The sequence below is a fragment of the Labrus mixtus genome, chromosome 20 (assembly GCF_963584025.1).
Source record: "Labrus mixtus chromosome 20, fLabMix1.1, whole genome shotgun sequence".
NCBI classification, from domain to species: Eukaryota; Metazoa; Chordata; class Actinopteri; order Labriformes; family Labridae; genus Labrus; species Labrus mixtus.
In genome coordinates this window covers 12,317,673-12,332,519 of record NC_083631.1, presented here as the reverse complement: position 1 = coordinate 12,332,519, position 14,847 = coordinate 12,317,673, and the positions used below count along the sequence as shown (strand labels likewise).

The 14,847-nt window shown below is 44.5% G+C and overlaps 1 protein-coding gene across 2 annotated transcripts in view; it reads right to left on the bottom strand.

The window, feature by feature from the left end:
* The window catches only part of rhbdf1a (rhomboid 5 homolog 1a (Drosophila)), a 30,098-nt gene that overhangs the window by 4,091 nt on the left and 11,160 nt on the right, over positions 1-14,847 (bottom strand). Inside the window, exons 2-13 of one of the 2 annotated variants that reach the window (XM_061065322.1) lie at positions 5,803-5,947; positions 5,533-5,672; positions 4,944-5,051; positions 2,799-3,012; positions 2,331-2,537; positions 2,046-2,168; positions 1,764-1,927; positions 895-1,146; positions 688-799; positions 507-581; positions 255-416; positions 40-140 (exon numbers count right to left, since the gene is read on the bottom strand). In XM_061065322.1, coding sequence (XP_060921305.1) covers positions 40-140; positions 255-416; positions 507-581; positions 688-799; positions 895-1,146; positions 1,764-1,927; positions 2,046-2,168; positions 2,331-2,537; positions 2,799-3,012; positions 4,944-5,051; positions 5,533-5,672; positions 5,803-5,919 — 1,775 coding nt within the window. In that variant the 5' untranslated portion in view covers positions 5,920-5,947. The remainder of the gene's footprint in view (positions 1-39; positions 141-254; positions 417-506; positions 582-687; positions 800-894; positions 1,147-1,763; positions 1,928-2,045; positions 2,169-2,330; positions 2,538-2,798; positions 3,013-4,943; positions 5,052-5,532; positions 5,673-5,802; positions 5,948-14,847) is intronic. The other variant, XM_061065323.1, reaches the window with a different exon arrangement.

Genomic DNA, 14,847 nt, shown 5'->3' with positions numbered 1-14,847 from the left:
GGACATTTCACCTTTAACCTGCTATGAAAAGTCTCTTACCTCGGATCCTGGTGGCACACAGAGCCGTGTTGTCTGTCTTCACCATTTAACTTGGGCGTGCTGGAATGCTTGGGCCATTTCACCCACACAGCTAGAGTACTCTGGAAATGAAACCACAAACAGAATCGGTTAGAAGGAGTAACCCGCCACTGTATTTATTTCTTTTTTAATTAAAAAAGTAAAGGAACAAATAAGAATTTGGGGCGTTCACACACCGAGCATTCCTCCTCTGAGGTTTGGAGGCATCCAGAGCGATCGTTCCGCACACAGCAGGCGGAGTTACGCTCGACAGCGCTCTTTTCCCTGATAAGATCGTGCACCTGCTTGTCCTGCCGCATGCACGGAGAGAATTTGGCCCCCAAGTGGATCAGAGATTCCTAACACAGGAGAGATGGAGGAAAAGTCAAAGTGAAGTGGACATCGACGAACAAGTGATTATTTGTTTGTGTGTTATTTTCAGTGCTTACCGAGCTCGGCCCGATCCAAAAGTTCTCCTGCTGTACAAACTTGACATTTTCATACACACCTTTGTTTCTTAAAACCTGAATAAAAACAAAAACGAAGAGTAAAGTCAATATAGAATGATGTGACGATAATAAATGAAGATATTATAACAAAAATGTTCATCCCAACAGAGCTGTAACTCACAGAATCAACCGTCTCATGCTGGGAAAAGCCCACTGGTGCAATACCATAGATACAAACAGCCAGGATGGTGATGAGCAAATGGACAAATGTAATCCAGTATGTAAAAAAAGGCCTGGAGGAGACAGAGAGGATGTATATTTTTAAACTAAAGCAGTGCTCATTATGAATCATTGAAGAAATCGGTTATTATGCTGAGAGGTGCGGTACCTGTGGTCATCCATGTCCTCGATCTGCCTCTTCACATAGCTGTCGATGCGCTTGCGGTAGGTGCGGTTCGTGAGCTTCCCCACCATGCCCAAACCATAGGGCCTCTTTTCTCGGGCGAAAAGCTTCTTGACGGGTACAACGATGCGCTGGCCACGCCGCTGTCCAGTCACACTCACCACCTCCTGCCGTAAGGGCACCTTTGGTGGTCCGGGAGTTCCTTCTTTGGCTTTCCGCCACCCTCGCTCCAGAGGTCTGAAAGAGTACACAGCAGATGAAGAGAAGTCTGTCATCTATTCTCTAGTATTTTAAAGTAGATTTAAAGGGGACGTATTATGAAAAATCCACTTTCACAGTGTTTTTGAACATATATTTGGGTAACCTGAGTGTCTACCGACCCACAAAATGTGAACTAAATCCATCCAGACCTTTTTTTGTGGTCCGCACAAGTCTTACAACACAGAGAAAAATGCTCCGTTTCAAATATTCTCAGTTTGTGATGTCACAGTGGGATTCTGGTAAAAAATTCTGGTATCTCCACCCATGGACTCCATCCCCAGCCTAGAACAAAACTTTTGCGCAGGTCTGCCACTTAGATTCTTTCTACAGAGGAGTGATGTATACCGGGAAAAACTCATAGGGAGCTCATTGCATTTAAAGACACACACCAAAACGGAGCGTTCTGAGAGAGCTGGTTTATACAGGGTCACAAACCTCCTCCGATGCTTGATTCATGTTCTATTTTGACCAAAGCACATCACAGATGTTCCATTAAGACCACAGGGGACTGTTTGAAAAGGTGGAAAAGGGCTATAATATGTCCTCTTTAAAGCTTGTATGGGCAATAATGCGGCTACAGTTCAGTAACTCACAGCATGAGATGACTTCTCTCCAGCTCCGACTTATCCAGGGCGCTTCCTGTCAGCTCCGTCTCATCCTTCTTGCCGCTGGGCTCGACGTCTTTCATGGCGGCCTCAGACGGAGACTCGAACACCTCGTCCGTGTAAGTGGACAACTCCTCCTGCATCAGAATGTCCTACAGAGAACAATCATCATCCCCGTGGTTTTGAAAATTAATAATAATATTCAACTGTTACATGAAAATGGTTACATAGGAACTCCCTCCAAACATTACTGTTGTTCCCCCGTCTTACTCTGGCAAAGAACGACGTGTCCAGCTCATCAGGAAAGTCGACCATGTCCTCGTCCATGAAGCTGGCCGGGGTGAAGCTGCGTCTTTGGGCCCGTCTCAGCGTGCTCTCCCGTATGGAGCGCCCCTGAGATTCAAAGTAATACAGTATTAATGAAGTCCAACAACGAACACTTATGCTACAATTTTTTTAGGCTTTTGTTGTCCTGTTGATAAATCGTATTTGTTATTTTTTGAAAACTTTGAACATATTTATTTTTAAACTGTTGATCGTATCCCTCCGGCTTACCTTCACCAGTGCTGCCGCCGCCCTGAAGCTCATCTTGGCCACTGACTCCCTCTTCCGTCGACGAGGCAGTCGGTTGAGACCTGAGCGGGAGCTGGTGAAGGAGCAGAGGGAGGCAGCTCCAGGGGTTATGGGGGTCTGAGGCACGCTGTAGCCATCCACCTCCTCCACCATGCGAAAGGCCCGTCCTCGCGCCAATGGGTCCACAATCTGGAGGACAAAGAGTTCAAAACGTGGTAGTTCCAAAGCGTATTTGATTATCATGTGGTAAAATTGAACCTTGAAAATTCACCACTCGTCTTTAATATGATTAAACACAGATTCAGATTCCTCAAATATTAGAAATACTGATCCAGGCAGAAAAAAATCTATGTTTTTCTTTTGTAACATAAAACTGTCCAACATCTGGCATGACACATTTTAAGAAAATTAAAGGAACAGTATGCTGCAAAATAAGCCCTACTTCTTTACCTTTTGCATGCCATGCTGTGAGGAGGGGACATAGAGAGGAGGCGGGGTCTCCGTGCTGGTTAAGGAGATGTTGTCCTGGCTGGGCAGATCCATCTCTCGGATCACCTGCGGTTTCAGCTTTCCATAGCGCAGGCTGCAGTGGCGCAGGCTTTTCCTCTGCCATTTCTGGGAGGAATCGCCGTCTTTACTGACTCCGAACCAGTCAGCTGTTCCCCTAACACCACAAACATCTCGACATCTCAGGTGGGGGTTCACACAAAAGCTAACACGCATGCTTCATTTCTCACAGAGAGGTTTAATGCTATCTGGTCAAACGTGTCAAAGAAGTAACGAGGCATGGGACTAATGAAACCACAATTTCAAAGGTCATAGAGAAGTGCTCTAGATAGTACGAGTTATAGGCAGAGTAGACGGGACAAGCCCAGGCATGTTTATTTCCAGACACATGGGATACACAGGTAGCAAGTAGAGAAGGGAGTGTGTCTTTTGAGTGAGCCAGATCATTTCACATGGCTTCCAAATGACTCTCCATTCAGCACTTCTTCTGGAAATTTATAAAAAAAATGGATCTATTATAGAAATATGAGCCCATATACTTCTTTAATGTTTTATACGATCCCAATTCCTAAAAATTTGGGACTGAAATCCAATATTTGATTGAAAAAAGAGACAACATGTTCAAGTTTGAAACTGAGGAGTTTCATTGTTTTTGCATAATGAAATATCCATTGAATTTGATGCCGGTGATACATTTACAGAGTAATGTTCACCGCTCTGTTGCATCACTTTTTCTTTTATCAACACTTTGTAAGCGTTTTGGAAACTGAGGCGACCGATTTCTTTCATTTTGAAAGTGGAATGTTTTCCTATATTTGTCTAATATAATATTTAATAAACGTCGCACAAAAAGTAAGGACATTTGTGTTTGGTAGATTATTTATTTTTTGTAACAATGCTTCTAGGCAATAAATCTTATACCACTGGAAAGCCTGTTTATTTCCCTTTTAAATGGTGCCACATTTGAAAGGAACATGCATTTGTGGGATAAGCAGCAGAGCTGAGTACGTGGGTTGCACCCATGAAAAACTTGCCAAATCTTCTCTGCCAATGCCGAACAGCGCCCTCTTTTTGATAAGTGTCTCGTGATAATATTTGTTATGAACTGGCGCTATATAAATAAAGATAGATTGAATTTGCAGAGAACACCAGAACAAAACAAAATCTGCTCTTAAGTGTGAGTCGGCTTTCAGCATTTACTTCAAGAAGCCTACTTGTTCAGTACGACACATCATTAGAAGCCAGGTACACACACTGCTACGCCTACCAAGTGTCAGTGGACATGAACTCAAAGTCTACATGTTCAAAGACAAGGAGAGAAAGAGGGAAATTACTTGAGTTCTGATGCTGCGGTTACATTCCAATTCATTCAGATGTTACTTATCTACACTGGCACAAACAGACAGCAGGTTCAATAAACACACACAAAGGAAGCACATTTTTCATCTTCTCCTATCTCCCTTTTATCCCATTCCACCCAACCGTGCTGAAAATGTACACAATCGCGTTGTTGAAGTTGAAGTCCTAATGAGTACCAGAACAAACAATGTTACTGCACCCTGAGGGCAGGAAGTGGAAGTGGAAACATTCTTCAAAGGAGAGTTGAGGCGAGCTGGCTGTTAATTACCAGGTGCAGAGTCAGTGTTGAGGAAAGTTCAGCTATTTTTCACTAGTTAATGAAGCTCTTTTAAAAAAAAATAACAGTACGTGTTAGCGACATGACTATACAGTCCATACTTTGGTCTTTCTTTGCCACAGCTGGCATGACCATGGTTACATAAGTATCAGTAAGTATGACTGAACAGAAGACATATGTAATCTCCAGATTCGTCCAGATGTTTGATATTTGACAGATTTGAGTAGAAGTGGCTTTTCTCCCTTTGCCAGGTTGGTCATTACTGTACTTCTAAATTAAGAGAACTGTGTTACAGGGAAATGACGGCTATTTTGGTTTCAGGTTGTCTTGTGACTCATTTACTCAAAAGAATGTTTGTGGCTACTGCATGACTCACAGATGCAATACGTATCACTGTCTGCATAAAGCAGCATTGGCATGTCAGAATTAACATTGGATTTCTCCGGCTGTACCTGAGCAGAGTTCTGGAGAGTGAGTGGTGTTTCCTGGTGCCGCGGCGAGCAGCCCGCTGCCCCTTAATAGGCACCGTGTTAATCCGCTCAAAGTGCACCCTTCTGCTGCTGTGACCAGGCAGAGCAGGGCAGGAAGGAAGGAAGGAAGGTTGCAAAGGGACAGACAGAGGGAGAAAGAGAAGAGACAACAAGACGCAGTGAGAAGGAAAAAAAGGTGCAGCTGGACAGTGCTGTAGCCACCATGCAGACAGAGCAAAGCAGATTGTTAGGTCGTCTTTTTATTTATGCATACAACGTTAGGGTAGTTATTACAATGAACCCAAGATTTTATATCAGATACAGCCATGCAATTTAGAAAAAAAAGGAAAGGAATGAAGAAGGACACAGGCTCCCAACTTCCTTCATTTAACTCATGGGTATTGTTTGAGCATTCCAAATGTGCAAAATACACACAGTGTGGCCTATAAAATGTGAAAAATAGCAATAGTTGCATGTTTTTCTGCAAATATTGTTACTCATGTTAGTCTTCAAATATGCTGAACCCCCTTCAAATCAAGAAATCAATGCATGAATCCACTGCATGATTTACCTCTTTATGGTCTGAGTGATGGATGACTGGCGTTGTAAGACAGGTCGCCGGGTGTCAAAGAGGTCCCGGGGTGGGGACTGGAGGTGAGAGGTCTCCACTGGCATGCTGATGCTGCGCAGGAACCCCTGCCTCTTCATCGGCTGCACAGGAAAGGACGAGGAGGAGGAGGAGGAGGAAAAAAGTGTGAACACAACGGTACGAACAAAGTAAAAAGACTTGACGATATTGGTTGACAGTGTTGAGAAGTGGATCTCCAGCCAGGGCGAGCACCTGAACAAACGTGGGAGGCTCGTCCAGTGACATCTGAGCTGTGGGAATGTCCAATCGGAGCCAGGGAGGTTTCTTCCTCTGCAGGCTGCTGGTGCTCTCCCGCCGTGGTTCAGCCATGTTCTCTGTCCCACCCCAGGCCTGCCAGCTACACAGGAAGAGAAGAAGATGAGGAAATCATTAATCACATGTTACCTCTAGTTGCTCTCATGACAAATCGACATGTAAGCCTGTTGTTTGCGGCTATAAACGGAATGGTCAACATAATTGTGTGTTGCAAAATTGTTTCACAAGAGGGTGCTAAGGCCCCTTATTTGAATCAAGCATGGGTGTTCATATATTTCTGTTCAATACAGCTGAACTCTTGTCCCTTGTTTTGCTCACAGTGCCTTTGAAAAAAAGTTATAAATCATAGTGCTCGAGAGTGAGGAAGTCTCTGGTATTAAAAAGAATCCCTTAATCATAGAGTTCAAATTAAACGTAATCTCTTTGTTTGGTTAAACGTTTTTCCTCTTCCAGGAGACATCTACAAGAAGCTAACGATTGTGCTTGCTTCCCAAGACGAGGCCTGTGGGCCTTTAAAAAGGCTGCTCAATAAAAACCGCATCAGCAGACCGCCCGGCCTGTAGCTGCAGCCTTGTTATCGCACCACTCTAGTTTTATTGTCCCACCACCCTAACCTCACTTCTCCGAGGGCCCGGCGGTTCATTTCCCGTCATCTTCTTAATTCCCATCATTCCCACGGAACAACATGAACTGCTTTAACAGCACACACAGCCACCTTTGCAATTTCAAAGATCCTGCTGTTTCCTTAAAAAAAAAAAAAAAAAAAAAAAAATGCGTCCATTATTTATTAAAGCAATCCGACAAGAGGAATGCAAAGAAATCTGCCGGGAACAAATGTGTGTTGATCTGCGAAAAATGGGTGTTTCCTCCACCGTGGAGCTGTTGCTAAACCAAATGAATTTGAAAAATGCCTTCCCGTCAGTAAGTTATTTCTGCTTCAGAGTCCCATTGAGTTTAAACAAACGCGGCCTCATCGCACACTAATTCTTCCGAGGTCAAATCGGGCACTCACAGGAGCAGCCACAGTAGGTCACGTCCTGACGTCTCTTGTTACAAGTCCAGCTCTTTGGAAGAGAAGTCTCCAGTTTCTAATGAACACATCTGCTTCACGTCGCAGTTTTTAAATGCACCACAGGCTTCTGTTTTAGCCAAAGCGATGACAGGAATTGTAGCCAGTGGATTTCAGCAGAGACTGGAGTAAAAAAAACTTCAGTCAGTGGGCAGCAGAGGTCATCACCTGAGTGTTCATCTTGAAACACAGTCAAGCTTTTGCTTACAGATGTTTTCTTTATTCTCTAGTTCACCCGAGGACACGGGTGTTATTTGCTGTCTCTCGCTGCAGGTATTTCTGCTTTAATAAAGTCTGTGAAAGGAGAACGTCTAGGCTGGACGATGTTAACTCAGCAGTGTGTGCATCTTCATGTTGGAAGCGCTAGTATTCATCCTTCATTCATCGTCTCACTGGATGTTTTTTGCATTGACTGCCAGGATTTTATATCGAATGCTGTTTGACCTTACGTGACATTGTCTAGACTGAACCAAAGCATGCTGCTGCTGCTGCTGCTGCTGCAGAGAGAGGTGGTCAGACGAGGACAAGTAAACAAAGTGCAAAGAGACACAGCCTGCTAAACTCTGCGTTCACTTGCGAGTTCATCTCAGCATGACTTCACTCGTTCTTTTTTAGCATTTCTAAAGAAAGCCCCGCAAAGCCGCTTGCCTCTAAATGCACTGAGAAGCATCATCGCAAGTCTTTATCTATCTCGCGCACTTGCTCACTAACATTAGAGAAATGCAAATCTGCCACCAGTATCTCTGCACAGCAGCCATCTCTCCTGCCCCCGGGGCCACAACACCCAGCATTTAATTACTTTCGCCATCAGTTCAAACAGCGGGACTCCTGATACAGAGCAGATCAGTGAAGGGAGGAGGGGGGGGGGGGCATCAGCTTCATTGTTGTGGATTGGAACAGAGTGGGAATGAAGGGAAAGCAGACAGTGGGGTCCAACTTTTCCTCCATGCTAAACATGGTTTGACTGCTTTAAGTCTGTTTTCCCTGAATGCTGTGTTGACGCTGCTCCGCCTGCAGATGCCGACGGAGCGACGGCGGAAGCGAACTAAACAACACTCATTGTTCCTGCGCGGCGCTTCCTTCTCCAGCTTTAGCCTCTTTTCCTGTCTACTATCTCCCACTATACCTTTCATCATTACTCACACGCAGAATCTGTGCGAGTGTTTTCCACTTGAAAAAAAACAAATAGCTGCACTGTTGTTTTTATTGCCTGTTGTCTTATTGCTATAGCCAGATGAAACCGCCTCACAGGAAGATTTTAAAATGAAAGGAGAGCATTGCCTAAAATATGCGAAAGCTTTAAATGACAACATCTTTGTCTCACACATCACTAGGAAACATTTTCTGACATGAGCCAGGAAACAGAAGTCTTGAAGACGATGCCAGCAAAACTTGAAACAGCAATGAAAGCATGTAGCTACTGTTGTGGTCGTCTGTTAGGCCTCAACCAGTTGGCCGGTGCCCAAGATAAAACCTCCAAACGTTCAACATACAGCAAAGCTGAAGGCCTCCGTCACCCTCTTTCTCTCGCATCTGCTTCCAAAGTCAACATGGCTGCTGAACTGGCACGGGCACTGCAACTCGTGTCTCAGGAGGAGTTTATATACCCCTGAACAGTTGGCACGGCCGCTGCTCGGATGAAAGAATCACGGCTACACGACTGAGTCAGACTCCGGTCCCACTGAGAGAGAACTCTGAACGCCACTCTCTCCGTCAGGTGAGGATTTGGAAACCACTGCTCGGAGAAGGCCGGGCTCAAGGCCGGTTGCTGTCCGAGAGCGACGAGTCTCCATTTGCAGGGTGTCCTTCAGAAGGACAGATATCCTTGGAAGAAGGAGAGTTGATTGAATTTTGTGTTTGGCATTTATCCAGGCTGGAGGATTAGCCCTCCAATAACAGTGCATGTAGTCTGTTCATGGTCAAGTTCGACTGTCGTAGAAAGTCAAGTGTAAAGCAATAGCTTAGTAAGGCTAAACTACAATGATATATACATTAAGCCTGAGCAACTACATACTGTAGCTACTACAGAATCCAGTCTTATCTGACCTTGAAGGATGATCGCGTTCGTTTCTGGCTGAGATCTCACATGGCAACATTTCAAAGCGGGTAATAGTTTCCCACAGTGTTTACATTTCCAGCACTGATTCAGCGCTCTCATTCTTTGCGCTGTGAGCTTATCCAGTTTATCAAAATCTTTTGTTTTGACGTCAGGATTCACATCTGAAGAAGAAGCAGCAGCAAAACCACACCCATAACTTTGCACAAGAAATGGCTTCCTGCCGTCTCCCCCCCCCCAGTCCCCCCCCCCCCCCCCGTCCTCATTCGAATCCAACACTTCCTACTCAATCACGAGAAGTCTGTAAATGCTCTGGGCTGACATTGTCTCTGCAGGCCACTTCTTCTCTCCATTAAGCAGGGGGAAGACAGACAGGCGGACAAAACACAGAGGACAAGCTCTCCAGGTGCGGGGGACGTCCAGCGGGCTTTAATGACTGGAGCTGACAGGCATAACCAGCGCTCTCACTCTCTGTCTGCGAAGCCACAATCTATTGTAATACGCCCCGCATACAAACTCGCCGGCACAGAGAGGTTTTTTTTCCATGCCATCATTTAATGTAATCACTTTGTAATGGTCTCCAGTCAGGCACTGGCTTATTACAAGAGACGGCCAGCTGTCACAGGTGAGGCTTAAAGTCAAACAGAAGAAGCACTCAGTGGATTGAGTTTCAAAACGGCACCCTTGAAAACACTCAATCCAGAGTAAGAAAGAAAGGCTCAGTGAAGTTCAGGGGCAGTGCTGCTGCTTCATCTGATGACTCTTACGTTTCAAATATGTCATGAGGCTTGCATAGCATTGCCCTCCTGTTTCACATTAATCATTAAGCAAACTTTAATCCGGCTATGGCCTGTTTTTTTTTTTTTTTTTTTTTTTTTTTATTGGATTCCTCAGAATTTTCCTTTTCCTAGTTTAAAAATATTCAGTCAATCGTCATCACTGCTCATGAAGAGAAATGATCAACGTAAAGACTATTCCACTTTAAGCATGACTCTACAAAGTGCACAGCTCTACCATTTCACGTATATCTTGGAAGAGTAGTTATTGAATATTAGATTTCTGGGAAGGTCTTGTGAAATATTTGCACATTCTTGAAATCTTCATGCGTTTCTAAATCCCAGCCCATGCCATACCCGCATTCCTTTAGCTCCTCTGGCTGAAACCAAACCGGGCTGAAATGGCAGAGGAGGAAACCGCATGAAGTCTAACCATAATGGACAGGAGCTGGCTGGATTCCGGGTACTTTGTGTGCTCTGCTGCTGTGTGCTCCTCTGCAGGAGGCAGGCTGGTTGCAGCCGTGCTGAGGGAAGCTGACAGAGGCATTGAGGTTGGTGAGGCCTCGGACTGATGGCCAGGTAGGACTCTGCTTACACTTGGACAGGGATTACAGAGTCAGGGTGGACAGTATGCGAGAGGAATTATGGCATAGCATGCAGGGGCAGGCGCCATGATGGATGACCTCATTTATTTAAGGAGTGAGAAGTCCGGATACCTCATTCTTAAGAGCTGCGGCACTTCCTGCCCTCAAGCATTCGTTCTTCCTTTCTCTCATCCTCCCTCTCTTCCTGCATGCCGCTTCTGATTATTGTCTACTTTTTGAACACTCTGGATTGAATCGCCATGTAAGCGTTAACTTCACAGTTTACGATTTAAGTTTTAAATTCAATCGTTTCAGTATAATGGACAGTGTTTCCCCTAGGTTTACAGCTTTTGGGGGGGGGGGGGGGGTGGGGGGGTGCGCGCGGGCAGACGGACGCCGACACAAACACTTGAAGGAATCTTGGTGTTCATGCGTTACTTTTAATGACAGCGGGCCTGTTCTATCGGAAAGGTATCCTTAAATGACTTCTTTCCCTGATTTCCGACTCTATCCACTATCCTATCTCTACAATAAAGGCACAAAAAGCCAAAAAAAATAAATCTTTTTTTAATTTTTACATTTTTTTTATTAACTTCACCTTCAAGGGGGGGCAGGCCGCCCCCCTAATATAATGGTAGGGGAAACACTGATGGAAGCATGATCCAGACGGACAAACTTTTTACTCTCTTCACCGAAAACCAAATAGCACCAACAGGTTATGTTGGTTTTGCTCATTCTCTACCTGTTAGTCACTTACTATAACTGCTCCTACTCTCCATTGTTTCTTGCTTCACTCCATGCTACAGGCTTTGCTTGAAACTGGAAACAATGGAGGGAACTCTACTCTATTCAGGGAGTCACTCTCTCAACTAATAATACAAGAATCTTTTTTGGCAACAGCTCTCCGCACAGAAAGAGAGAGAAAGAGAGAGAGAGAAGACGTTAAAAAATGAATCAAATGAGACGCTGAACGTTGTCTTGTGAAATAAACCTCATTATACCGAGGCTGTACTGTAGTTCCCCTAAACAGGATTTTGTAATGATGAACAGAAACTCGTGACCTCATAGTCATTCCAGTGAATGGGTGGAGGTATGTGGGGAAACAAATAAAAAGCAACAGCCACGTTTAACATTAATGTTTGACACTTTATAACCCTGCAGGCATGAGTGTTGTGAGTTTGTTCTTCCTTTGCAGGAATCTGAGGCACATCTGCGCATTAATTGCAGAATGAGGCTTTTGATCTTTATATAGCACATGGTGCTTCTAAGCGGAACGAATTAAGAAGCTGAAAAAACTACAAAAGCTACTGATTTTTCTTTCAGCTTGGTAACGGGGAAAGGAACAGAGCAAAGAAAGAGGCACTACAATAAATGTGTTGCTAGGTGACTAAAGCCATTGTGACAGTGAAAGTTAAGTTAGATCTATAACATAAGCAGGGGAGTCATTATGCATTGCTGTAATGTGTCTTCTGATTTCTAGCTGCCCTGTTGACTGTGTAATCGATGTGAAAGTAACTTGTAACTTGTGATTTCTCCCTTCAATAAAAAAGGTCAAACTGAGCTGCTAACAGCAGTCAAAGCTTAAAGCCTCTCTCTATCTCTCTAACTGCCCGTCCTACTCCACAGAAACAGCCCCGGGCCACTGAGTGAAGTGTAACTGAGCTCCAGTAAAGCCGCAGTCATCTGAATTGACCCTACTGACATGTGACAGGCTGTCACGTCAAACCAGCCCCTTACGACATTAAAAAACACACACAGCAGAAATATCCGTCGCAGCTGACCCTGAGATCAAGTGTCAGAGCAAGCTAGCTGCGGGGGAAGGCTTTGAGGCCCGCCGGGAGCTGCTGCGACTGGCAAGTGTGGGTGGTTGAGGGTGGGCGCGGGCTGGCAGACCCAGCCAAGAAGGGTGGAGCCGCTCATGCCTTTTTTCCCCCCCATGTTTTTCCAAGACCTTTAGCTCGAGGCTGCCAGCGCTCGCTGGGGTTTTAACAATGGAAACTTAACCTATTCGTCTCAGCGGTTACTGTCTGGAGTGACAGATTTGCCTTGATATCCAACGTCAGGCTCCCCCACTGTCATAACAGTGTTTACTAAATGACAGGATCCAGTGCCAGAGATATGAATAGCTCATGAAAGTATAAATGGCCTCTCCTAACGGCAGGCTCTGAGCATGTGGGGTATTTATAGTGAGCGCTTGCAAATGTACGTCTGGATGAAACTGTAGACCAACATACAAAACATCCTGCTCCAGATCTCAGCTCAGTGGGCTTTTTTAAATTTTTTTATATCAAAAGCAAACGTGGCTACACCCTTCAAAAAAAAAGCTCTGCACATCACACACTACAGACACACCGTGCGTCCCATTATCTCTGCGAACGAAATCAAGAAGAAGAAGCAATATCTGCCGACACCATCACTCCTGTCTCCCCTTACAAAGCCTTATATATTGCACGTAGAAAATTGTGCTTGGACGTTTTATCAGCACAGGACAGAGCCCTTTGTACGTGCAGCAATATCCTGCACCGGAAATCAATATGGCGGCGAGGTGAGGACACGACACAGAGAGCAAAACATACAATTACTTGGTATAAAGGAAGAATATCGCCTCTGCACAGCACAAAGTTGAGTTCATTTGTGCGACTCAGGTGAAATACTGTTGTACGTGTTGCTAATTCTGCACCTGAATTATTTAGTCATTCTGCACAGGTGAATTATTTACTGCATCCATCCTACTGGAGCCGCTGCACACACGACTGAGGCCTCTACGTTTTAATTTTCTCAGGCTTGTTAGCGCGTCTGTTTTAGCTCACAGCAGATGGTAACATCCTGTCTTCACTATAGTGGAAAAAATAAGGCTTGCAAAGCAAATCTGTGGTATGTCTCTGTACAGTCTGTGTGTGTGTGTGTGTGTGTGTCTCTTATCTTGAAAGGAAGACATTGACAGTTTGAAAAAACTCCCTCATCATGGGCTATATATACCTCACAGGCTACTAGATATGGCTCTATACAATAACAAGAGAGTTGTGTGTACACTGCATGAGCGCTTGAGTTAGATCAGGTAACACCCTGTTGAATCAGCTCACAGTGAAAAAAGCCTTCACCACTTTGGGGAAAAAAAGCAGTTGATAAGCAGCTAGCTCTCCAGCTGCCAGACCTCTTTGTTTGTCTTCGAAGCTTATCTCCCCCTTACTGTATCTCCAGCTGTACCCTACAAGGAAGCTCATGCCCACCCCAGAGTGGGAAAATCCAAAAAAGCTTCTGAAGCCATGCCGTATAACAACTCCACGAAAGAAAGAAAGAGAGCGAGAGAGAGAGAGCACGACAAACCCGGTCAGTTAATGAAATTCAACAGGAGCGTGACACTCCAGATGACCTGGCTAATGTCAGAGGCTAACAGAGAGCCGCGGTGGATGTTTAAACATTACAGCTAAAAAGCTAACCGCATAATGAATATGGTTACAGTCGCATGTCTGGCTCTGTCTTCTGTAAATACCACAGTTTATTCTGCGCACAGGGTTTGAGGGATGTTGGAAAAATTGGATGAAAGTAAGAATTTGTCTGCATATTGTAGCAACGAGTAAGTAACGAATGATGAAATTATATTTTTAAAAACTGGAATTTGAAACGTCTTTCTTTGAATGGCGTGTTATTTGTTATTTGACAGGGTAAAACAGAGACGCATGAATCTAAATGTCCCTCGTCGAGAATGGAATTCTTCGATTTGTGTTTTAAAATGTCCAAAATAAGCACAGAATCGAACCATTCAGACCAAAGCAATGAACACTTTGGGGTCGTGTGCCTGCTCTTGTCGAGAACGTAAATATAGAAGATCTTTGTTTGCACTACCAGTCAGAAGAATCTATTAAATTGATCAGACCTTCTAACATGCTTGTAATGTATTTCTCATCCTTTCACCTTAGAGATTTGCTTTGCTTGGGGCGCAGGTTTAGCCACTTGTAAGTGTGGTTTGGCCTTTTAGTGTTTTTTTTTTTTTTCCTCACAACAAGGGAAGGTGATTGGAGCTTCTCATTGTGGTGTTGATTGAACGCTGCATCATGTTGGTTGCTCTATTTGTGTAGTTCCCCTGTCTTCCTGCAATATTTGCGCACAGTTTTTGTCTTGTCTGTTATCTTCTCACCTCTTTCATTTTCTGTTTTGGGGAAGCCAAAACGCTTCCACAACTCCAATTTAATGGAGACGATGGTGCGTCCTAATTTCCAAAGTCTTGCTCCGCAGCTGCCAACCGTTCTGCTCTACAGCTGCTGACGCTCACGCTATTATTGGGATTCATTTTGATAAGTACCGATGTGAAGCTTGACACCTTTGAATCGATTTATCACGATTTTTTTTTTTACGATGAATCTTTACATCCCTAGTCCTCGTCCTGCTGGTCGCTGTTTGCTGCACTGTATCCTCCACTCTCTCAAGAAACAGTTCCTGTCTGTCCAAAGCTGATCCATCAAATACCGGTAAAATCCCCCCCAAAAAATATACAAG